This window comes from Typopeltis vanoorti, chromosome 17 (genome assembly GCF_054136105.1).
Source record: "Typopeltis vanoorti isolate ZY-2024b chromosome 17, IOZ_Tvanoo_1.0, whole genome shotgun sequence".
Lineage (NCBI taxonomy): Eukaryota > Metazoa > Arthropoda > Arachnida > Uropygi > Thelyphonidae > Typopeltis > Typopeltis vanoorti.
Window position 1 is genome coordinate 84765345 of NC_143565.1, and position 24290 is coordinate 84789634.

A 24290-nucleotide genomic window follows, 5' to 3' on the forward strand; every position below is an offset into this window, starting at 1 on the left:
GGTCGGAAAGGGATGTTATGGAGTTCGGTATAAAATGTCTGGAAGAACTCTATTGGTGTAAACCCTTCGAAACTTCTGGTTGAGACCCACCAGATGCTTGCTGACTAATATGTTATGATAACATTAAATAAAAATCACATAGTTCTTTTATAATTTGAGTCCAGCACCAATAGTGCGAAATCAGTTGTATGTTTTACATGGATACAATAAAACATCTCTGAACTATTTCTAGCCAAACACGAATTCAAATTTGATTAAAATTGAACTGTGATCATTTCGACTATCTTGAATATGTTCGAGTTAGTAATCCCTGTATTGTCATTAAGAAAAACCTATTAATATTGGGTCTAATAGAATAAAGGATAAAACTCATCTAAAAGTTATTTATTTTTTCAGATTATATGTCTACTAGTTTTAGTTAAAATGAATTTATATTTTTATTTTCAAGACAATTTGCTTTCCCTACTACGTATTTAAACTAAATAACTATGCAATAAAGATATATAAAATACTTTAAGATAGCTTAAAGTATTCCTTATTCAAAATGCAACGATCATAAAAGTAGCAAGTCCAATGTTATAGAAACTTCTCAAGGACGGGACGTTATTCAAAATAATTCTTCCCTTCTTTATATTTAAAATTACTTTATAACGATCAAAAGTAAAGAAACTGTTTTACAGTTTGTTTACAAAAAATAAAAACTTTTACTCTTTCGTTTCACAAATTAGAAATATATTTTGTTCCTCACACTTGAAACTATCTACGTTTGTTTACAAGAACGAACATGACAATGCATACAAAGCAAATGAAAACAAATTCAGTTTATTTGGATGTTTATATATTTATTTTATTTATTTCGTTTTCTTCAGAAAATCGAACTGTCCATATATTGAGTGAATTGAATTGTCAGTTGCGATATATCAACTGTAACTTCGAGTTAAAACACTTCCCAATCCTTGTGTGAATTTTTTATTAGTAAGCAGTTGGAAATATTTCCTTGGTGTCAGCATTGACGGCAGCTCAGTTCAATCTTTCTTTGTTCTTTTTTTATTCGGTTACTCTGCCCATCTGAGACTACTGGAGTTCTTAGAATATTTCTTACCACCCCACTTTCAAAAGAAGAAAGTTTCCTATTTTAAGACATCTGTAGGTTCATAGAATTCCGATTTCTTTCTCTTTTTTCCCCCAAACGCCAGCGACGTCAATGTTACATTCTTTTCACGATCCTACAAAATTCCTTATTTGCCTAAGCCATTAGTTTACAGGAAAGTTTGATCATTGGGAAGCGCACCTTTGAATTCTTTAAGAGTTATTCAAGCCTTTTTCAAGCTATCGTTTTTGTGTTTTTTATAGATATCTATGTGTGTGTGTGTGTGTTTCCGGAAGGTAACTTAAAAAAGTTTTTTTGTTTCCAAGAAAGGCTTTAAGAAATATCGAAATGTGACTGCTTGGATATATTTCTTCTACTTGTAATTTAATACATGTCTGCTTACTCTTCAAACATGAACCAAACTTCGTCATTTTGCTTTCTCTTTATAGCAAGTCAGCATAAAATTCATCAGCATAGAAATTGTCAGACAATGAACGGAATTGTTGATACGAAACGTTACCAAACTATTAATCAAAACTAATGCAATGTCACACAAAAAAAAGATGTTTTTAAGACAGTATTGATTATTAAATCTTTAAATATACCTTTCTGAAAGAAAAGAATTCGTTGTTAACATAACTTTAATGCAAACTTTTCGCTCTAGATAACTTGAGTAATTCGTATTCACATTCTTTCTAATTTCGCATTTTACTCCTGTCTAGATGGCACTTCGGTGCCATCAGGCTGACACACGAACATTACCTTCTTCGATTGATTACAGCTGTAGCGTCAAGATTCTTGAATTTTCCGAGAAATTCAAGATACTTTCTACGCCCACACTTCTCTCTCTCTGTCTCATTGACGTAAGAATTTAAGTAGTTATTCGCCTGAAGGTAGAACAATTGAATTTCGCTGTCTTTACACCCGTCAACGCAAATAATCACACCAAAACGGACAAGTTAATGAATATCGTGTCGTTGTCCTCATTTATTCTGTCGAGAATGTTGCGAATAAAACGAAGGAGACAGGCAGGTGAAACTCGTAAGAGTAAACACATTAAATGTCTATTTAGAAGCTACGTTCGAAACACCTCTAATGCCGTAAAGATGCTAACAAGGTTTCAGAATATTTAAATACTACCGTAAATTATACACTTGAGAAGCATTAAAATGTTATTATACATTTGGATTATTCTCTAGCTATTTATTTGTACTGAAAAGTGCTTTATTTTAAACCAGTGATTTTAAAAGTGGACAGAATCTGTCTCTGTTAACGAAGAAGGAGCAAGGAGATGGGAAGATGTTCTAGAGGAAGTTGAAGATGATTTCAGGTAACGAATTTTCTACTTCGATGCCTAATAATTGAACGAAACTGAATGATTTCTTCGAGTATGGTTGCTTTGTTCAATATCCCTTCGTCCATGTCTTTCAACTGTCATTACCAGCTCTTTCGATAGGACATTGGGAATACGCGTCTGTGATTTCTGTCTGATATGAAGAGGGTTTCAGTGTGTGAAATTTCCAGTTCTGATTGCCTTCCTTTTTCGTTCTTAAGGAAATTTTAAAAGAAGATTCAGAAAGTTTTACGAAATGCAGGTATATTTTTAGTCAAGAATTCCTTGCTGCTATACTTAACAGAGAAAGGACGTCTATAAGGAAAGAATTTATTAAAAAAAAATTTCATGAATTTTTTTTTTCCTAATTTAACTTTTGTTTATAAAATAATTTATAGTATTTGGTTGAAAGCAATGAAACTGTGTATTAAATTGATGATTCGTCTCAAATTAAAGATGTAAAAAAGAAATAAAACTGGATTTTGTGAATATATATGGAGTATCGTCCTTAAAATCGAATTCGGCAACCTTTAATGTTTGTTTTTTATTTTTTTATTTTATTTTTTACAACGCTGTATGCACGTCACCGGCTATTTAACAAGATGGACAGGCTTCATCTTCCAATCTGTGGTTTCGAATCTCACATTCAAAGTTTTGAATGTGTGAATATTCTGAACGCCTTTAGATTGTGAATGATTTCGTCATCCTGACTGAGACAGCCAACCAGCTTATCGAAGGTCTGGAGCGAAAAAAGGATGCCTTTTATTTCATCCTTACCCTACACTGTACTAATGTTCTGGTTTTCAGCTTTTCGTGGATGATTGTGATTATCATAAAAATAATTTTCAGATAACTATTTTCTAAAAGGTCCATCGGAATTCATTCCTGCTAAATCGTAATAGTTTCTTAAGGTACTGATCATATTTTGGATGGGCGTGGAGATGGGCGCATTAATAAAAATCGAAAACTGCGATTTTTATTAAAGCGGTATTATTTCGCAAACACAAAAGAATAAATCACAAGTTCTAAAGTCGATTATGCAAATTTTATCGCCTTAATTTAGAACTACGGAACATAGTCTATTAGTGGCCCACTCTTTGTACTCCAAATAAGTTCCAAAATATCTTCTTGATGAAACATATGTAACACGACAGCCGTGAGGGTAAAAAAATAAAACTAAACCTACAGTATATTACTTCATGGAAAACACCCTCATCACTGATCATCTGATGATCAGTGATGAGAGTGTTTAGAGATTAGAATGTTTTCAAAGATACATTATTTATAAAAGTAGTAGGGTATCTGATTCTATTCACAACCTTAATGAAGTTCCTTCAAAATATGCTGTGCTGTCGTCATGTAAGAATAACGATGATCAGAGTCAGAGATTTAGATGTTAGATCTCCCTTTTCACCGTCCTTATCTTAGGATGCTTTTAATTGTCTTCTTTCTTCCCCTTAACTATCACAAGTAATTAGTATTTTATTTGTCAGAATTTAATAAATTAATATACTTTTCGGCTAAGGTTTTATATAGATACATAAATAAGAAGCACAAAAATTTATGTATCACAGATTTCAAATAATATACAAATTGTGGGAATAAATTTAAACTTATGGGATTTAAAAGGATGTTGATATAATTCGGGAGATTTCTAGTGCTATGAGGTTTCTTATGCTGGAGATGTAGAATGCAGTATGGACGAGATTCTGACAAAAAAGTTTAAAAGGACCAGTCGGGTAGCTTACGAGTCCCTTAGTGGTTATCAGCCTTGCACTGTTGCTGAAGTGATAGTGAATTTGTGGATAAAAGCAATTCACAGACTATTCGTTTCCTGTGTGCATCAGCTACATCCCAGCATCATCGCATCATATGATGCGATGCTAACATTTCAGAAGTTTTATGCCCGTTAACAGAGCACCACGTATTCCTCTATGGCTTCCAAACTTCTGGTTGGGAGTGATTCGTCCCTGAGGATAGGATTTTATCGTTGTGACCGTTCAGCATTTCCTCACTGAAAGACTCTATCCAATGCAACTGTCGCATTTTCAGTATAATCGCATGATCAGGGTGATGTCATTCCCGAATCCTGTTGATTCCAGCTATAAACACACAGACTAGTTCGTATTTTGGACAATTCTAGTACTCACAAGTGTTTCATTTACATAATGTTCCAACGTGACAATGTCGCTTCTCACAAATACAGAAACATTGAACCTTTTGGGGGCTGTATAGTCTCCTTCGATGAGTTCTTGACTCCCTGGAGGTCTCAGATAATAATAATAACATTTGGAGTTTGAAATAGTGTGATATCTCTATTTCAGCAATAAATCTTTAATTATAGAATTCCTAGAAGAATACTATCTTTATGTTCACTGTCTTTATTTTTTCTCTAAAAATTTCGTTGAACATTTCTGGGACACTACGGGAAAAAAGATAAGTACCTTCGTTTTCTTCGTTTTTTTCTTTGCCTGCAAAGAGGTGCTGTCGTATCTTCTTTGGTCAGTAATTCTGCAGAAGGCTTTTATCGTAGAGGAATCAGTGACAAAGCGAATTGCGAAAAGCTTTGAAAACTAAAAGTAGTAGTACATTATAATAAATTGAATTTAAATTAGTGGAAGAAATATTAATAATTTGAGGTATGTAGATGATACCACCTTGTTAGCAGAATGCAAAGAAGATTCGGAGGAACTTATTGTGAAAGTTAAAGAAGAACGTGCTAAATATGGTCTTAAACGTAACCTCAAAAAGACAAAAGTTATGGCAACATGTGCACTTAAGGATGTTGAAGTAGATGAGAGAAAATGGAAGCAGTTAACAATTTTGTGCTCCTAGGATCCTTAATTGATAAAGATGGTTATTGTACTGAAGAAGTTAGAAGAAGATTATTACTCGGAAAGAAAGCAATGACAAATTTAAGCAAGATCTTGAAGCCTCGCAACAAAAATCAGAATCGTGAAAGCAATGGTATTCCCTGTGGTACTGTATGGATGTGAAAGTTGGACCCTGAGAAAAAGTGAAAGAAGGAAGATAGATGCATTTGAATTATGGGTTTGGAAAGCTTACTAAGAATACCATGGACTGCAAAGCAAACCAATAAATCAGTTATAGACAGAATAAAGCCAGATTGTTCCCTCGAAGCTATGATCATCAGCAAAAATTGTCGTACTTCGGACATATTATGGGAGCAAATGACAGTCTAGAAGATGATGATGCTTGCTAATTTGATGGAAGCAGGAGTAGAGGAAGACCAAGAATTAAATAGGTGAATGGAGTTAAAGAAGCAACTGGAGTGCGCTTGGAAATTCTGAAAGATATGGACAGGGACAGATCTGAATGGAGAATGTATGTTCATAGAATCACCAGGAGTCGAAAACGACTCGATGGAACATAACAACAACACATAATAAACGGATGTTACAAATAAATGAACACTAATTTTAATTAATTACAATAGTAAAAAAAATAAGATATATTTACTAATCTTAACCTACGGTCTAAGGAGAAATGTATATATTAGTGTCGAGTTGTAAATTACAGGCGATGCTGATAAACCAAAGAGGCCAGTGTGTTACGTTAACTTCATGTGTCCTTATCTGTCTTGTAGAATGCAAAACCTGTTGAAAGCGTTTGTCACCGTTGAAACAGATAGGCTATCTCACCTTCAGTTGAAAACCCTTATACGTTCTTTCAGTCTTATATGGGATTCGAACTGAGTCTTTCCAATGACACTTCGTCTTTTCCAACCGAACTACGAAGGCTCCATATACACTGCTTGGAAAGAAGTCAACGAACACCGCGGTGTTAGGAACAAAGAACCATGGCGCCTACTTAATAAGATGTAGGACCTTCTTTTACTGCAGTGACTGCAGCAATCCTACGGGATACACTTCCCGAAAGCGTACGATAGCGATCAATGGAAAGTTTGGACCATTATTCCTGCAGGCATGTAATGAAGGCCTGGATTGTTGTGGGTCTGACGTTCCTTGACTTTACCCGACGCTCCTTTTAATCTCATAGATGTTCAACGGGGTTGCGGGCTTTGTGTAGGCTACTCAAGAGTGGTGACGTTCATGTCCACAATTCCACAATGCACAGCAGCAGCTTTATTGAGTGTACTGCACTGCTGAAAGAGACAATGGTCAGTTCGATAGAAACACCATAAACTAGGAAAGCATTGCATTGTCCAGATGTTCAAATACCTCGCGGAGTTCAATGTCCGTGACACCACAAAGAGAAATCTGAGGCCAAACCAGGACAGGACCATTACACCGCTACCACCTTCATAGCTGAGGTTATGCACTCTGATAAGAGACGTTCCCAAAGCATCCGCCAAACCCACACTCGTCCATCTGCTGGGTAGAGGATGCAACGTGATTCATCGCTCCGTAGTATAGCTTTCCAACCTTCTACGTCCCTTTGTACACGCTTTTTGTACCACTGAAGACGAAGCTGCATGTTGGTTCGGGTAATGTGGGGCTTACATGTTGCAGTCCTACCATGGAAATCCAAGTTTCGATTTTGAATATTTCTACGCAGATTCATGTTCCAGTTGAGCTCAGAACTCCGCATTCAACGTGTCGGCTGAAAAATGGCTGTTTTTACATATTATCCTTCGTAGCCCACTACGTTCATGTTCGGTGAGTGTGGTGAGTCCGTGCGCTCCCATCTGAGTATGGTATCACTGATTGTTAACCTGGGATGACCCAGTTCATCAACAATTTGTCGAATAGATACGCCTCCAACATGGCATCCTATCACAACGCCTCTGTCAAACTCCGCCAGTTTCTTTCTTGCAGCCATTTCACTCAGACACAGATGCACTGACTTGGGAGCATCATACTCCTCTAATTTATACCGGCTACAAACGCTTGACTCGTTACATGGCACGATGCACCTTGCCCATGGTGTTGTCCGTTGACTTCTTTCCAAGCAGTGTATATCAGCACGAGGTGCTATGATGTTATAAATAAAAGTTATCTATGCAAATGAAGAGCGTGTGGACAACTGCTGCAAGACCATTTCTAATCAGATAAAATATGTATTATTATAAACGCTGATTTAACGTACAGTAAAAAGTTTTTGATGAAACTCCAACACGTTCTTCCCATGAAAACATAACTTTCGTTTATTGTAACGTATTCATTTTCATATATTTCAAGCGGTCTGCAATTATTCGAAGAGTCAGTCATTGTGTTTAGAAGGCTTCATTGAAGGTGATCGAACAAGTAACACTTGAGAGGACAATGCGCTTGGAGAGGAAAATTACATGATCAAATTAGCGCGATGGGGACCATAAATGTCGCTCGTGGATGGTCAATATTTTACCAGCTCATCCCTTTAAATGTCAACTCTGTTTAAGAAGATAAATCTACTTGTAGTAACTTCGAGTAACTACGAAAAACACCAGAACTAGAAATATATAAAAATATACAAGAACTGGACAAAACACGATCGTATTTTCAGATGAGTATCATTTCTAGGTTGTATTCTAAAATTCAACATCTTTGGACATTAAAGGAAAATGATATTAAAACTGTTAAGGATGTTGTAGATGAACTGCACAGTGTATTCTCGCTAGCATACACATTACGGCGTTTTCCTGTTAACCTTGTCAACAAGTGCAAAAATTGCCGAAACATAGCGAACTGTAACCCTAATGCCGAATGCCGGACTGGTGTATTTCATCTCCTAAATGCAATTTTAAACAGATTTACATTGATTATATTTCTCTTCAAAATACGAATTCTGTTAACATGCTTAAAACTTTGTAATCCAGTAATTATATGAAAATAGAATTCCTTTCCCATATCCCGATAATCCTCCGGGTGACTTAAAAAGTTGTATTGATATGTGACGGAATGGATGTTGAGAAAATTATTACCATAATTTCTCGAATAATAGTTTCCCATATTATCATTTAATTGCTTACGTTATAAAGGTAGGTTTATCGGTTTGCTGTCTGAAAAACCAGAGTTTATGATAAAAGGCTGAATTATTATGCTTAATAATAAAGACTTGTATAAATCCTCGCCCTTGAATATTGGCCTTTCCAAGCAGAAGACATGAATCCTACTCTAGTGAGAAGAGGCTTATTGATGCATTGATAAATGGCTCAAACAGAATCACTTCATAGTAATTACATTTGGAGGTAGATATATATGTATATATATATATATATATATATATATATATATATATATATACATTTTTTTCTGATTATTTGAAACGAATAAACAACAGGAAGGGAAGGTAAAAAAGAAATCATTTTTACGAAACTTTTGGCAGACAATTTCAAAGCACCAGAACCATCTTCGGAAGTAGAACACGGCTTATAATCCAAGATCAAAATAAGTGGTTGACATTAGCAACTCGATATAGCAGAATTGGAGTACTGTGACCGGAGTGTCATCATAATGATATTACTATTGACCACACCTCGATGGTAATTGGAATAGTTCTGTGGTCAATAGTAATATCTGCCAGGATTATTTTCTTTTTCTTCTCAAAAGAAGAATGTTTACTTGAAAAACTAAGACCATGTACCTTTTCATGGCTATCCCGAGATCCAGTAACATTAGAGATTAGTAATATTTGCTGAAGAACACAGAATCGGTCTTCAGAATGTTGTTGCAAGAAAGCATCGGATTCCCAATTTCACGTGTTTTAATAGAGAAACTCGTTAATTTGAGATGCAATGATAATAACTATCTATATGTTTAACATTTTAAATACAGTATTATTGTTGTCACCGTTATCAAAATACTTACATTGGAATAACTTGAAGAATTATGAAAATGTCTGCACTGAAAATACTGTTTCAAGCGAAATAGAAATGATTCCACTTAAATCCAAAGGTAGGTCATTATTAAGAACTAAACAAGCTGAGCCCCCTCCCCCCCAGTAATCTAGAATATACTTTCGAATATTATTAGTCAAAATCACAGATTATAGCAAATAATTATAATTCACATGAATTATAATTATCAACATCGTCATACTGAATTAAGAATTGAAAAGAGAACCTCGTGTTTGAGAAATTTGTTGAAGAGTGATAGTTAGCAATAATAGGTGATGACATAAACCAATCTAATTATGTAGGGACATTGAGGAAATAATAGTATGTGTCAGTTACGATAGATTTTTATAGCTATATTTAATTGTCGACATATTTACTTCCTCTCGTTCCACCTGTATAGAATCTCACAAGCCACTACTATTGAATGAATCATATAGAACAGGATTCTACAACTTTGTTTCCCGCACATACCTGTTTCTTCAGGAGTTTTCTACCGTTTAAGTAATATGGAATGTGGAGAAGAAGGTAGCTCATAAAAGCAGATATAAATCCGCAATTACTTGCATACACAACCTGTTCTATTGATGAGAGATCCTCTCTTCAAGCTACAGACTTGAAAAAGCATTTATTAGGTAGCTTTAAAATGCGAATTTCTTTTAACATTTTATTTATTATTATTGTCAAATTTAAATATATTAACTAGTAAGTACGTTTATGCATATATGTTATCGTAATTTATTTCGTTTGCATTTTATATTAATAATCGTTTTAGACTCACCTAACTCAAGCTGACTAACTTTAACCAACCATTGTCATGTTTACGAAATGATAACAGTAAAAATCGAAAAATATAAAAAAAAACACATTCTTCATCTTTATCTATCTATGTACATAGGAGAAAGAATATAGAGAAATACATCATTGATAGTAAACAGATGAACGAGAGAGAGAGAAAGTAATTCTCTAGATACACATTCCTCTTTAACTTCTTCGTTGGTAAGTGATGTCATTATGAACAATATTCATATCTTTGGTTACCTTGGCGATGTTATTGTATCGGATTCGGATGACTTTTATGTCTGTAGAAGACCTTAAGAAGATGTACTGATAATAAATAAATAAAAATTTATTTATTTATTTATACGGTCTGAGAATAAATAAAAATCTATTTTGTATGGAGAATTATTCATTTTTCTATTTTTCCTTCTATTTCTAAATGTATCCATCATCTTAAAATAATCACTTTGAAAAGGATGGAAAGATTAATCATAAATATGTGACGATTTTAAAATTTTACATCTCCGTCTGTACAAACTATGCCATTGACCTCGAAACTAAAGTGAAAATAGTGCTCTGACATTGTTAGGCTTACCTCTGTAGTGGTGACATTGATCCTATTTTTAACGTGGCCAATATCTGGTACTCCATTAGAAATGGTTTCTTGTTTCTGCATAGTAAAAACTGGAACAGATTGAAAAACACTTAATGAATGAAACTAAGAGCTTTTGTCAGTTAGCGCCTGTGCGCCTTTTCCAGCCAAAGAGAAATACGAAACAAAACAAAACTTCCCAGGTAAGTCGTCCAAAGAGCTAACAACAAACTGGCAAACAGTTCTCTTTCTTTCTACATTATATCACTGCTTCTCTAACAAGAACTTATTGGCACACTACAGTTCCAATCCCAGCTATTCTTTGGCACACCGAAAAAACGTCTCCGAAAAGCAATCGCTCAAAAAGTCGCAGATATGGCGGGAATTGAGCCGTTCAGTGTCCAACGGGAGATGCCGAAGGAATGTTAGGGAGCGACAACTAAAGGATGATCAGCTGAGATGTGGCTGGCACACTAGAACATGCAGTCATGCCTCGAGTTACCGCGAAGCATGTGACCAGCGCTAGCCAATGAGAAACGTTCGTTTCTCTTCGTATTTATATATCGAAGACGAAGAAGCCGTGGATAGGGTGTGGTTGTACACGAGGCCGATGGCTGTCCATTCATTCACCGTCAAAGCATGTTTAATCCTTGTATACGATCTTTATGAAGCTTTACGAGTTGACATGCGCAGCGAGTCGGCCAACGAACTAATTTTTTTTTTTTGGGGGGGGGGGCTTGATATTCGTTAAAAGAAGTTCCAGGTGATAAAAACGGTATGCCGAATAGATTTAATTCTCACTGGTTATGTTAATTATTCAAATTATTAGCGGTGCCAAATTGCAATTTTTAAATTTTGATACGGAAACTGAGAGCTTCTATTACGTGTTGTATTAATTGCCACAAATTCAAGTATATAAAAACATTAAAAACAGAAAAGTACATACTTTATTTTTCGGATATAGGTTAGAGGGCGCTGTCTGTTTTTTTATTTTTTATTTATTCTATGCATGCTGATAAATTTTATAGCCCATCATTGTATGGTCTCTATGCAACTTTATAGCTTTGGTAAAGGGGTGATGTCTATTCTTAACGGAACCATAAAACAGGGAATTCCCAAGTAACACTTGGAAGAATGCCAGTACCTCGGATAACAGCTAGCCGTAGTACACAGCATTCTACAGAACCTTCTCGCTGTTGTCACAAAGAACTGGGATAATTACAGACGTCTATGTTTGTCTCTCTCTATACTTCTGCGAGAATTTACGCTATTCTAGTAGCTTCTGTGACGTAGTTTGTTAACCACGTGTCTTTCTACTCCTCCCTCTCACATTATATACACCCACGCATACGGGAGGTTGGCGCGGCTCTGAATGAACCTGACGTCAGACATTTGGCCTGAAGTAGTCTGTTGGTAAGATTACAAGGAACTGAAAATCTCTAAGGAGTTGGCGTCAAGCTGTTCATGTAACATGATTCTTATTTGATGGCAAGACGTCTGGTAATTCTGAAATGAAATACAACAACCTTGCACAAAAGGAAACATCTGAAGTAGGGGTGGTAATAGAAGGCTATGATGAGATGCTGTGTACAATCCTTGATCTTGCTGATGAGTCAAGCTGAGCTCTGAAAATATCTTTATTTATTATTCAAGAATTCATACTACATTTCTTTTTTAAAGGGTTCTCAATATATATTTGAGATTTCAGTGTAATATATATGATGAACCAGAGGTTTTTGGAAGGAAAAACCCTTCTTATGAGTAGTCCGGTTAACTTATTCAATCTAATCTTTATATTTATTGGAACATCGTCTTAGGCTAATTAATCGATGGATAGCGCTTCACCTTTCGAGTCAATGGATCGCGGATTCGAATCCGACTGTAGGCATGGATGTTTATAAATGTCCTCTCACATTATTGTTGATTTTCATTGCTCGATGCGACACCACATTACCCTGCTTATTGATGGTCTAAAATAGTTTCCAAAATCCCACGAAGACATCAAGGTTGAAGTCCTTATCAGGACTGGCTTAAAGGGGCGAAGCAAGAATGCTTTTCATCTTCCCCGTTATCTGTAGAGGACAGTGTAGGGATAAGGTGTTATTGAGCTATTAAAGCTCTGATCATGACTGGAAGGTAACAGCAATAGCCGAGCCTCAGTTAGAACTTCATTGGCTACAGCATTGCCATCCATTACACTCCAAGGGTATTGGATTGAATGAATCAATCACCGCATCTCACGGTCGATTGATTCTCTCAAAGTTGAAGTAATGCAAAATTATAATTATATATTTTCCATATACAAGTAGCTAAAAGGTGTATCAGTTTATTATTATTAAAATACTCTAGATCACATACGAATGTGGCAAGGTTTATTTCGCTTTTTACAAAGTAAATTATACCTTTCAAGAAATTATATACTTGAATAAACCTTTACGTGTAAGCAAACAAAGTTTGCGCGTGAAGTAGCTTCACAACTCCATCCATAGTACTTATTACAATGTATTATACAAGATTGTCAGGGTGGGACGTATATAAAAAAAGGAGAAGGCGGATTCAAACTTCAGTCTTTTCAGAAAGGTATTCTTTTCGTATGAACTAAGCAGGAACATTCTAGAAGAGGAATTGTGTGCTTTGCTCAGAGGTGATCGGAAGTAGACATTTATTTTTGAGACGAAAGAGCTATTTTAGTGTTTCAAAAGTATCTCTGTGTTTGTCGTTTTGTTCTTATTACACTAAACTAAAGCCATTTCATTGAATAAATCATTTCGACCCTCTACCTAGCATCGCAGTAAAACAGAATGCAGTATAGTACTGGATGAAACTGCTTTACCGCATTTTCTACACACTTCAAACCGTTGATCACCAGATGGAGTATGATTCACTTTTTAAATGAGTGCCTTGCTTCATTATTGTATTAGAAAAGTACTGAATGTGTACCATAGTTGATTTATAACTATTTACGTCATTCAGGACGTGAAGCAGAAATGAGTTGTGTGAGTTAAGGCGTGTCACAGACAGATTTAGAGTGTGTTAATAGTCGGATTATTAAAAATCTAAACTTTTGAGTGTTAATGGACTCTCCAGTCGGCTTTCTAGATTTTGATATAATAATATAAAGTTGAGTTTGACGATATGTTGCTGTCACTACCTTTTCTCTACCCCCGTGTTCGCTTAAAAGCTAGATACACCGGTAAAACTACAGCACACCATTTGTCTGTCATTTTCCACTAAGTATGGTGCAGTAAATGATATTTCTCTCCTTGTTCACTCAACACCCGAGTAATGGTCCCCGAGAAAGTCCTTCATGCTTGATAAGAATGCAAGTGACTTTAAGTAGTCCCGGCAGACAGCGCTTGTAAACGTAAGTGGTAGTGGTGTCTTCGTACGGCGTGAAAACTAGCTAATGAACACACCGACGTTAGCACACGATATGTTATTGGCGTGAAGGGAGTGCTAGACCTTCATGTAGTGGCTTTGAAATAATGGTTGTTGACAGTATGACGATATCCAACCCAGCGAAGTGTCTGCACGCATATAAGTTATACAAGATGCTATATATATATATATATGATAGAAACATCCAATGTTAGCAGGTTGTAATTACATCTAATCTACTATCATAAATACAACTAGAGAGGCTTGTTAAATAGTAATCATGTGGATTGAGGCTGGATAAGGTTTGAATAAAATGAAAATAAAGTTACACTGCATTTTATGGTGTCGTCAAGAGTATCTAATTCAGTTAGGATTCATGACACATTATGTTGAATACGATGCTCAGTATGATAGTTTTATTTGCTATGTAGAAGCTTCCAAATTAATTTTGGGACTGCTAAGAATTTTTCTCTAAGTTTCACACTGTAAAATGCTGTAAAAGAGAACAGCCCATTGTTATGGCTACTCTTATAGGGAAACACTTGGATTAATGAAGCCATAAGTCTTTAACTTTATAGTTTATGTTATGAACTATAGAGATAGTGAGAATAAAATGGATCGTACATGAAGTTTATTATACTGAAAAGGGTCAGATAACTTGAAAAGGAAATCTTTTTAGTACTCAGAATTATGCAAAATTGATGGATAGTCATACTCACCAATACACGTACTAAACAGAATCAAAGAGATACCACCATATCATGTTCCTGTTGTTAACTAGCATTATTGTTTGAATCTGTGGTCTGTTTTTTTTGTTGTTGTTTTTTAAAATAAAACCCAAATTTATTCTGGGAGAAAAGCGTACTTTTTTTCTTTTTTTTTAATGTATCTCCTATCCGAGAAATTTGTAAACCTATAGCACATCAGTACCATGGATAGGCTATGGTATATACTTTTTTCATTTTTATTTTTATTTTATTTATTTATTTATTGTATTTTTATTTATTTTTATATAGCCTGGAAACTCTTCTAGAGAGACAGCCAGCACTCTTGCAAATAAAGAAGTATTTGCAAGAGTGCTGGACTCAAGGTCATTTTGTTCTTTACGCTTCTCTATTCAGTCTAATTCAAGAAAATAAATTTCATACATTCTCTAGAAAGTTTGCTTCCTTGAACCGGATTAAAAACTTGATAAATTAAATACTTAATACATTTCCCTAGGATCGATCTGCGCCAAATGAATAAGCTGAACGAACTTTTGAATTCAAGTCTACGGGAATATGGATCAAAGGTGAATTTCGAAGTTTTTAATCATGTATTTAAGCATTAAGGGATTTAAATCAAAACAAAAAATAATATTTTTTAATCTGTGCTATGTAACGGGTCATCAATTTAAATGATCTGATAGATCTTAAGTCCTTAATTCGTGTAGCATCCTTAAAAGGACCTTGACAGTGGTGTCCTGAAACCATACGAACGATGTTACCCCTTATTTGTTTGCTGTTCATTACAAAGGCTTATTGATAAGTATCTCATGTGGAGATTCTCGAAGAAGCCACTACTAGGATGTTTAAACGAAAGAAAGACTATTTATTAAAATTAAGGGAGATATCAATCCCACATTGTTTTAAAACCGAATAAGAAACTCAAAGATTGGAATCAGAGAGTTTCACGCGGAATATAGTTTACTATAAAGTATCGGAGAATACTAGCGTGAGCTAATGCAAGTAGTCCTAGTACGTAGTACAATCTCGGGCAACTCGTTGCAAAGGTGGGTAAAGTTCTGATCGCTACTACTATATATATATTCGGCATCAAACTCTCTGATTCCGATTGATTCATTCAATCAATACTCTTGGAGGGTAATGGATGGCAATGCTGTAGCTAATGAAGTTCTAACTGAGGCTCGGCTATTACTGTTACCCTCCTGCCATGATCAGAGCTTTAATAGCTCAATAACACCTTATCTCTACACTGTCATCTACAGATAACGGGGAAGATGAAAAGCATTCTTGCTTCGCCCCTTTAAGCCAGTCCTTATAAGGACTATAAGTCTCTGATTCCGATCTTTGAGTTTCTTATTCGGTTTTAAACAATGTGGGATTAATATCCCCTTAATTTTAATAATGTTTATATCGACGAAATGAAGCCTATTGGCTCTTCATATTTAAGTAACGAAAGAAAGACTTTTTTTTTTTTTTCATTTAAGTAGCAGGCAGTAAAACGAATAATTGAATAACCAAAATATTGAAGGGACATGCTGATGAGCAGGCGAAGTCATGCCAGTAAATGGATATTATATCGAATTAGAAAATTATCGTACGATGAACTTTTTTTGCTGTACGACTATTGGTTCCCGCTGTACTGCCAATAGACTTTTATACATAATGACCCGAGAATCGATATTGAAAATGTGCAGTTCAGGTCATTATCCAATGAGCTGATGGGGAATAGAAAAGCGTTTAAGAGGATATAAATCAAAACCTATTGCGTGGGGGAATAACTTTGTTTTTCTCTCTAGTCACTAACGTCATCGTCCTTTATAGTTCCTTAACACGAGACTAGGAATACACTGTTATTTAACACTGACTTGTGTGACATCTGCCTTTTGGAAGTTAGCTATTTCGAGTGTCTAGTTATTTTTAAACAGAATACAAAATCAGATTTATCCAATCTTGATGTTACGGTTTTGTCAACTTAGATTATTAACATTCTTTTTATTAAATGACCTAATAAAGTCCTTGTCTCTATAGTTTATGTTCTAAACTGCAGAGACCAGGAGAGTAAAATGGATCGTGTGTGAAGTTTATAATACTGGAAAGGCATTGGATAACTTGAAAAACAAATTTTTGCCACTGGAAAATTGGTGATCGTTGTCCAATAAACAATCAAGGCTTATTGGACATTCTTATTATCTCATGCGGATTTCTAACATCATAGCGAAAATTCGGACCCGGATCTTTTCAACCAAAAAAGAAAATGTTGCAATGCTTTTGATGTCTTATATAATACTCTCAGGCTTCATTTCTTGGTTTTTACTGATTTATTTATTATCCAAATAAATATGCCACTGTAATCCCTAATAAATAAAATAATTACCGCATGCGACAATACGTTCAAAAGCGAAATTCCGATCTTTTCTTTTAGTTTATACTAATCCTCAAGACATTACTAAATAGATTTACTATTTGCATAAAAGGGCATAAAATAACACATTTTCGCTCTACAACTATTTTTACCTATTTTTTGGAAATTAGTAGGGAACAGTTTTCCATCTTTCCTCATCCCAACATGCCAGTGCATTCCTGTATATTGTTTCATTGAAGTCGATGTTTTCGATCTTAAGTAGTCTTAGGTACGTGTGTGTGTGTGTGTGTGTGTGTGTGTGTGTGTGTGTGTGTGTGTGTGTGTGTGTGTGTGTGTGTGTGTGTGTGTGTGTGTGTGTGTGTGTGTGTGTGTGTGTTACTGTTTTGTTTTTCAGTTTTTAGATTGAAAACGCGACTTTCTTCATGGATAAAAACTCAACTGCTCCAAAGATCGACTAATTCAGAAACAGCCAAAAAAAAAAAAAAAAAGGGTAAGTCATCAGAAAAGTCAAAATAAGAAAACTTGTTTTGCTTAAATGCCATTCCAGAATTAACTGCTCACTTTATAGATCATTCGTTGCATTTAAAGATAGGGATGGATATCTTTTTTATCCCCAAACTTAATTAGTTTTTTTCCCAAGCACTTTAAACCATCGTTTGCACACTCCTTCCTTTTTTTCGTGGCCGATTACAGTAATGTGCACTCCTCTCAGTGTAAAAAGAAATCAGGTCCTAAATAAGCCTATCCTTATTTTCAATCTCCATATGATTCCTCCATGAAGAGAAGATTAATCTAGTCGAGTTTCATTTCATCAAAAATCAATTCACAGGTTCATTTCTGTTTTTAAGAAGAAAGGATTAGAACAGTCTCCAGCATTTATAAAAAGCTTCTCCCCATCGATATTATATATGAGGCAGAATTGATTTTTGAAGGAAAAGATGATTTTCTTTCTAAAATAATGATAACCTCTAACCTTGGCATAAACATGTCACATCTACATCTGCCTTAGCATTACGGAACATGGGCTCGCTCGTGTCTTCGGGTCGAGGTGTTACTCTCATTTGAACAACTTATCGTTTGCAAATCCTTCACCTGAGGTTATGAATAATTATTCCACCTTTTAAAGTGTGAAGTCCAATATAGCCTTAAAATTCGGAAATAATATCAATAATGACGGTCTGGTTGGCCGAGCGGTTAGCGTATCCGCTCTCCATCCAAAAGACTGTGGGTTCGAATCCCGCGGTGGGCATAGATGTTTGTGATTTTCTGCGAAAATACTAGTGGTGGTGGATGGTAGATTGCGTTGGTGTAGTTGCGGTTCGTTGTAGTTGGTGGAAACAGAGTAGAGTAAGTGCCCTCCCTCGATGAGTGTCTTTGGACTACCTGGATGTGTCATGCAATAATAATAATAATGTCTAATTCATCGGTCCAGTCGTGCATTCTTTTTCCATCAGTATCTTAAAAACCATAGTTGGTTTCCTTAAAGGGAAATTTTGCAAATTTCCCTTTAAGGAAATTGCAAATTTTGCAAGAGCAAAATTTGCAATGTCCTTGTTTCACGCAATACATTCCAATGGTTGAAAAGTCTTATGGTCCTATGAAACTCATTTCTTATATTTTAACCCTTCTTTCCTGTCAACGGTACAAACACCTACCTTATTGTGACGATGGTATTAGTTTAGAACCTGTTTTGTTAGCGTGCATCTTTTTATTGGTTGATTTATTGATTGATATAAGAATCAAAATAAATATTATTTTTCGCAATTTTTATCCGCTTAAGTAATCTTGACCCTTTATTATTTAAATTAAATATCTAACAACAAACAAAACAGATATAAAGATTTGAAGCTAATAGAAGGCGATGTCTACAGAGAATAGAAACAATTTAATACGTATACATAATTTCATAAATCAACCTAAATTAATTCTCTGTATATTACATAACAAATTAAAATTTAATGCTAACAGATGGCACCGCTTTCTAAATACAGTTACAAATTAGTATACCTAGCACAGCACAGCACGCGCATTAGCAACAAATCCTATTTTTTTCTCTCAGAAACTCCATTATAGGGAATGTCTTTGAGCTGGTCTGATAAAAAATAAAGCCATCAGACGTTCCACGGTTATACAACACAGCCACCGGGATTTGGGTTGAAGAAATAATTGATGAGCAAGTGTAGGCTACTTATAGCCTTGGGAAAACATTCTTCAAGATTACTGTGCGTGCAAAGGTAAGAACTCAGAAAGCGCAATTGCTGGTTTCTTAATAATACTAAGCTTAATAGACTTTATCTAAAAAATGATCAATTATAATTCACTTTAGGAATCCATTTCAAAATTTTGTAGACCGCTTTTCAAGGTCTAATTTAGATATGAAGTCAAGATATAATATTAGTATATCTACCAATTATATGTTTTTATTTTTAAGAGGGTGTATACATTTTTGTATTGTATATCGTCTGAAAGCTGTAGACAGTGTTGCTTTTGTATAGTTGAGTCATATCATACTCTGGGTTTAAATAGCTGTATATCAATTGCTTTACGTTCATTGAATAAGGTCGAAGTCTCTCTCTCGCGCGCGCACGTGTGTGTGTGTGTGTAAAATGCAAAAGGAACGTATTACATTTTCATATTTTATTCGATGCGTCTGCCTGAAGGTTATGCGTTCATGTTACTGTGTACAAAGTATTGACGTCTGGACAACAGTGCAGAATGCAGCATACTTTTTTGGGTGTTTGAAATTTGTTGTTTTTGTGTCTTGAACTTTTTTAATATGATGACGTCATGCTTTATCGCAGCAAGCGTGATAAAAACAAAGAACTAATTAAGTTACCGTTAGATAGTTTATTTCCATCTTTTTTTATGCATATTTTTGCATCTTATGGAATCATTTTGCCTAAATACGGCCTTATAAACGGTTCTATTTCTAAACAAAATTGAGATAATTGGATAAATATTCACTATAAATGACCTACAAAATTTCAGTAAAATTCAGTCATCTCCGTTTACTTACAAGTTAATGTAATTAAAAGGTACTGAATATAAATAAAAGAAATCATGTTTTATATATTTATATGCACCAAATTCATTGAATTGTCCATTTTAAAGCAATAAAAGTCGTGCATGACTATTTCAAAAAGCTCTCGTGATTAGAATAAAAAAGTGCAACCAAATGGATTCTTTAACGTGTTGATTACTGAACCATAAAACTCAGAAGAGAAGGGCACAAGACAAGGGGACCCAATATCACCAGTCATCTTCATCATACATCTGGGAAGAACACTAGATAAGATTAAAGAAGAAGGTGGAGGCATTTCAATGAGTGGCATGAGAATAAACTACCTCTGCTTTGCAGATGACATCGTCCTGATTGAAGAAGACGCAGCAAGGCTGGAACAGACATTGCAAACACAGAAGGAAAAAGATATGGACTAAATGTCAACTTTGAAAAAACTAAAACAATGATATTTGGACAACAGGAGCTACTGAACCGAGTTACAATAGACAGATTTCAACTGGAAAATGTGGAACACTTCACATATCTTGGATGCCACATGACGCATGACTTGGACCCCAAAAAAAGAGATAAAAATTAAAATAGACAGAGCAACAACTATTTTGAAAGCCATGGACAAAATATGGAAGAGCCGAGCTATAAAGATGCAAACTAAACTGCGCATTGTAGAAACCTGTAACTTCAGCAGCATGCTCTATGGATGTGAGGCCTGGGTACTCCTGAGAGAATCTGAAAGGAGGATATTAGCATTTGAGAGGAAGTGCTATAGAAAGATTTTGAGAATAAGCTGGATCCAGAAAGTGAAAAATGAGGAAATCTACAGACGAATACAACCAAAAGAAAACCTGATATCCAGAAAATAATCAAAAGGAAACTACGTCTATTTGGCCATATATGTAGAATGAACGATGAAAGAAAATTAAAAACGTTGCTGTTTGGAATGATTGAAGGAAAGAACAAAAGAGGAAGACCAAACAGAGAATGGGGCGATGACATCGTGCAATGGTGCAGAAACGCTATACATAAACTGAGTCATCGTGCACAAAATAGAATGCAATGGAAGAATCACATCAAGATGGCAGCAGACACCTACGGGAATTAGACCCATGGTTGTTGATGATGATGATGATGAAAACTCAGAACTTTATCTATAGAGCATCTTTTCTTTTCTTTGCTCTTCTGTTGGATGAAATAGTTATGGTAGAATTAAATTAATGAAAGTGCACAACCTTTAAATAATCACGCGAATAAAATATGTTGCTTTTGTATCCTTCACTTTTCACAGCTGATACACACACTAAAGTATGAATTGAATAACATAATTTAAGAAAAAAACAGAAATTAAGTGGAATAAAAACCGAAGCAAAATAGAATTCAAGTTTCGTTCTATATGCTGATGATATTGCGTAGTTCCACAAAATGAAGATTAGTTTCAAAGATAATTATTTCAACTACAAAAGATATGAATAATTTTAATATGGAAATATCAACACAGAAAATAAAAATAAAGATAAATTCAAAAGAAGCAATAAGATGTAAATTGGAGCTAAACGGGAAAATATTAGAACAGGTAATAAGATTTAAAAATATGCGAATAATAGTTAACACTGAAAATATAACATAGAAATAAAATAACAATTTTTTAAAAGCTAATAAAATATCAGTTGAAATTCAATAATATGGAAGAATAAAAAAATTAACAAGAGAAAAAATAAGAATCTATAAATCGGTACTTCCATTGATGCGTGTGACATATTAAAGGAAAAAACTGGTAGGCAAAAAGGGAAAAAAATTACAAACGGACTACATCGAAATATTGTAAATGCAGTAAACTTAGCTGAAAGCAAATATAAGACAATGATGATATGAGAGAAGCTGGCGTTGTATTAAATTAGTAAGACAGATGTTTATCAAAATTAATGTTCTGTTTATTTAGATGTAAGGCTACGAGAGAATGCAATTATGTCTGTTAGATGCGTTTGTTTACCTGCCGGTTTTTGATGCTTGTCAAGGAAAATCTCGTAATTTCCGGAATCTCACCGACTAATCTAGCTTCAGTTACAAAAGACTAAATGATGTTTCTTGTGTTCTTGAGGCTATTCGAACTAAGTGTTTACAAATATAGAAAGATACGCCTACTTAAATTTGTAAGCAATTTCTAAATTGTAAACAAAGTTCTATTAGTAGAATGTTGTTTACAATTTAGCGATACAATAAAGTCGTTATAACGAGTAGCTTCAGTTACAAAATTAATGTTTTGTTTATTTAGATGTAAGGCTACGAGAGAATGGAATTATGTGTGTTAGCTGCGTTTGTTTACCTGCCGGTTTTTGAAGGAAAATATCGTAATTCCACATTTATATTAAACAATCAAATCCATTACGTATTAAATAACTCCATTAAACAAATCCACTACACATTAAAGACATCGTTTAAACCAGTCTGATACACATTTTTATTAAAGAAATAAATACACTATACAGCACTCGTTTCTTACAAGTGCCAGTCAATTGGAAAGACCCGCATCGGAAATCACGGGTTCAAAGAACCTTCATAAGATTTTTGGGTAAAGATAAGTTAGGCTATCTTATACGAGGTAACAACACTGTAGAAGGTAAAACTCAGTTCTGTACGAGGTTTTACTCCTATAGAACAGACAAACAAGTGAAGCGTCTGGTTAAGGCTGGGAAATAATAGTAGTGAAAATGGTAAAGTGTGCGAAGACAATGTCAGCAGATAAAGCAGGAAACGGAAGGTGTTTATAGGGATGCTAATACTTTTTTTGGCATCCAGCAATACGTGTCTATCATGCAAACTTCAACACTGATTTCTTTGGGATTTGAATGGTGTAATTTGATTCAGAATTCATGTTTACTACATCTGTTAACGCTGAGTATTATTTTGAAACACTACAAAAAGTGAAGATCCAATTCCAGACACTCAGCAGTTTTTGTTTTTTTTTCAACAAGACAAAGCGCAGCTCATAAAAGCAAGAACTATGGAGATTTCCCCCAACTTGGCTTCACCTGGCTTTCATCTTTTTTCCGAAACCGTAGAAACATGTATCAGTTTAGTAACACATCTTTTGAATTACTATTTTTCAAGTTAATCTGTATTATTTAGTGCAAACCTACATTAAAAGCAAACTCAGAGAAATTGATTTAAAATGTTATTAAAAATAGAATAAAAAAAACAATAGTTTAATACCAGCAATGTATTAGTCCATCCCTCTCTCGACTTCAGTGAAAATGGAAGTTGGGACAAGGATGGACGAATACATAATTGTAGATATTAAACTAATTTTTTATTCTATTTTTAATAACATATTTAATTAATCAGAGGACAAATATTCCTTCTGTAGATAAGGAAAGAGATAATCAACATTGTTTTAAAAATAGAATCGATGTTACACTAGTAAACGTAAATCGTTATACTGACGTCACAGATAAAGTGAAAAGCATCTGCTAATTCATTAAATCACTTTTTTTTTTAAATCATAACCTGCTGTCGTTTAGTAGCACAAAATTTCCTGGAAATGTTACGTAATTAGCAAGACGTCGGATTTCCTTGAATGAACCCCGCCTGGACAGTGCGCTAACGGATGTCGTTACTGAGGAGATTGTCATGGGCACCTGATGTATGAGGTCGTTACTTATGAGGGTTCAGTGTCTGCTGAGAGAGAGAGAGAGAGAGAGAGAGAGAGAGAGAGAGAGAGAGAGAGAGAAAGAGAGATACGGAATTGGCGTGTTTGCTCTACTGGGATTAGTCAAGTCAAAGCCGGCATGCATATTTAATGTTGCCTTTTAACAAACCCCCGAAGTCGAACTGACTGCTGAAAATTCCACTTTCAACCAATTTTAAATATCCTATCAAATTAGTCTTGTCAGTAGTACGGCAGGAGCGAGCTAGCTAGAGATCTTTGTTCTCTCTCGGTAAGTGGAAGAGTAAAGTGTAGCCACATATACCACCTAATTGATCTATTGATCAGCGCAGTCATTATGCAAGCAAAGAATACTTCACGACGTGGGGACTATTTATAGTGCTCGTGGAGACAGCTTTTGTGAAATATTTGTTTTTCGGGCAACGGAAGATCGCGGTAGGCGGACCGAACGAACTATTTTTATTACGCGTGATGATGTTAGCCTTGGATACTTAGACCAGATGATAAATGGTGTTTCTTCCTGAAGCTTTTAATCGTCTGGAGACTGTGATAAA

The 24290-nt window shown here is 34.9% G+C and overlaps 1 protein-coding gene across 4 annotated transcripts in view; it reads right to left on the reverse strand.

The window, feature by feature from the left end:
* Snap25 (Synaptosomal-associated protein 25kDa) overlaps positions 1 to 24290 on the reverse strand; it is a 273086-nt gene that overhangs the window by 62580 nt on the left and 186216 nt on the right. Inside the window, exon 1 of one of the 4 annotated variants that reach the window (XM_090407311.1) lies at positions 10595 to 10885. The exons of the other annotated variants lie outside the window; for them this stretch is intronic. Within the exon in view, the coding sequence (XP_090263437.1) occupies positions 10595 to 10675 (81 nt within the window). The 5' untranslated portion in view covers positions 10676 to 10885. Of the gene's footprint in view, positions 1 to 10594; positions 10886 to 24290 lie in introns of those variants that run through there. 4 annotated transcript variants of the gene reach the window in all.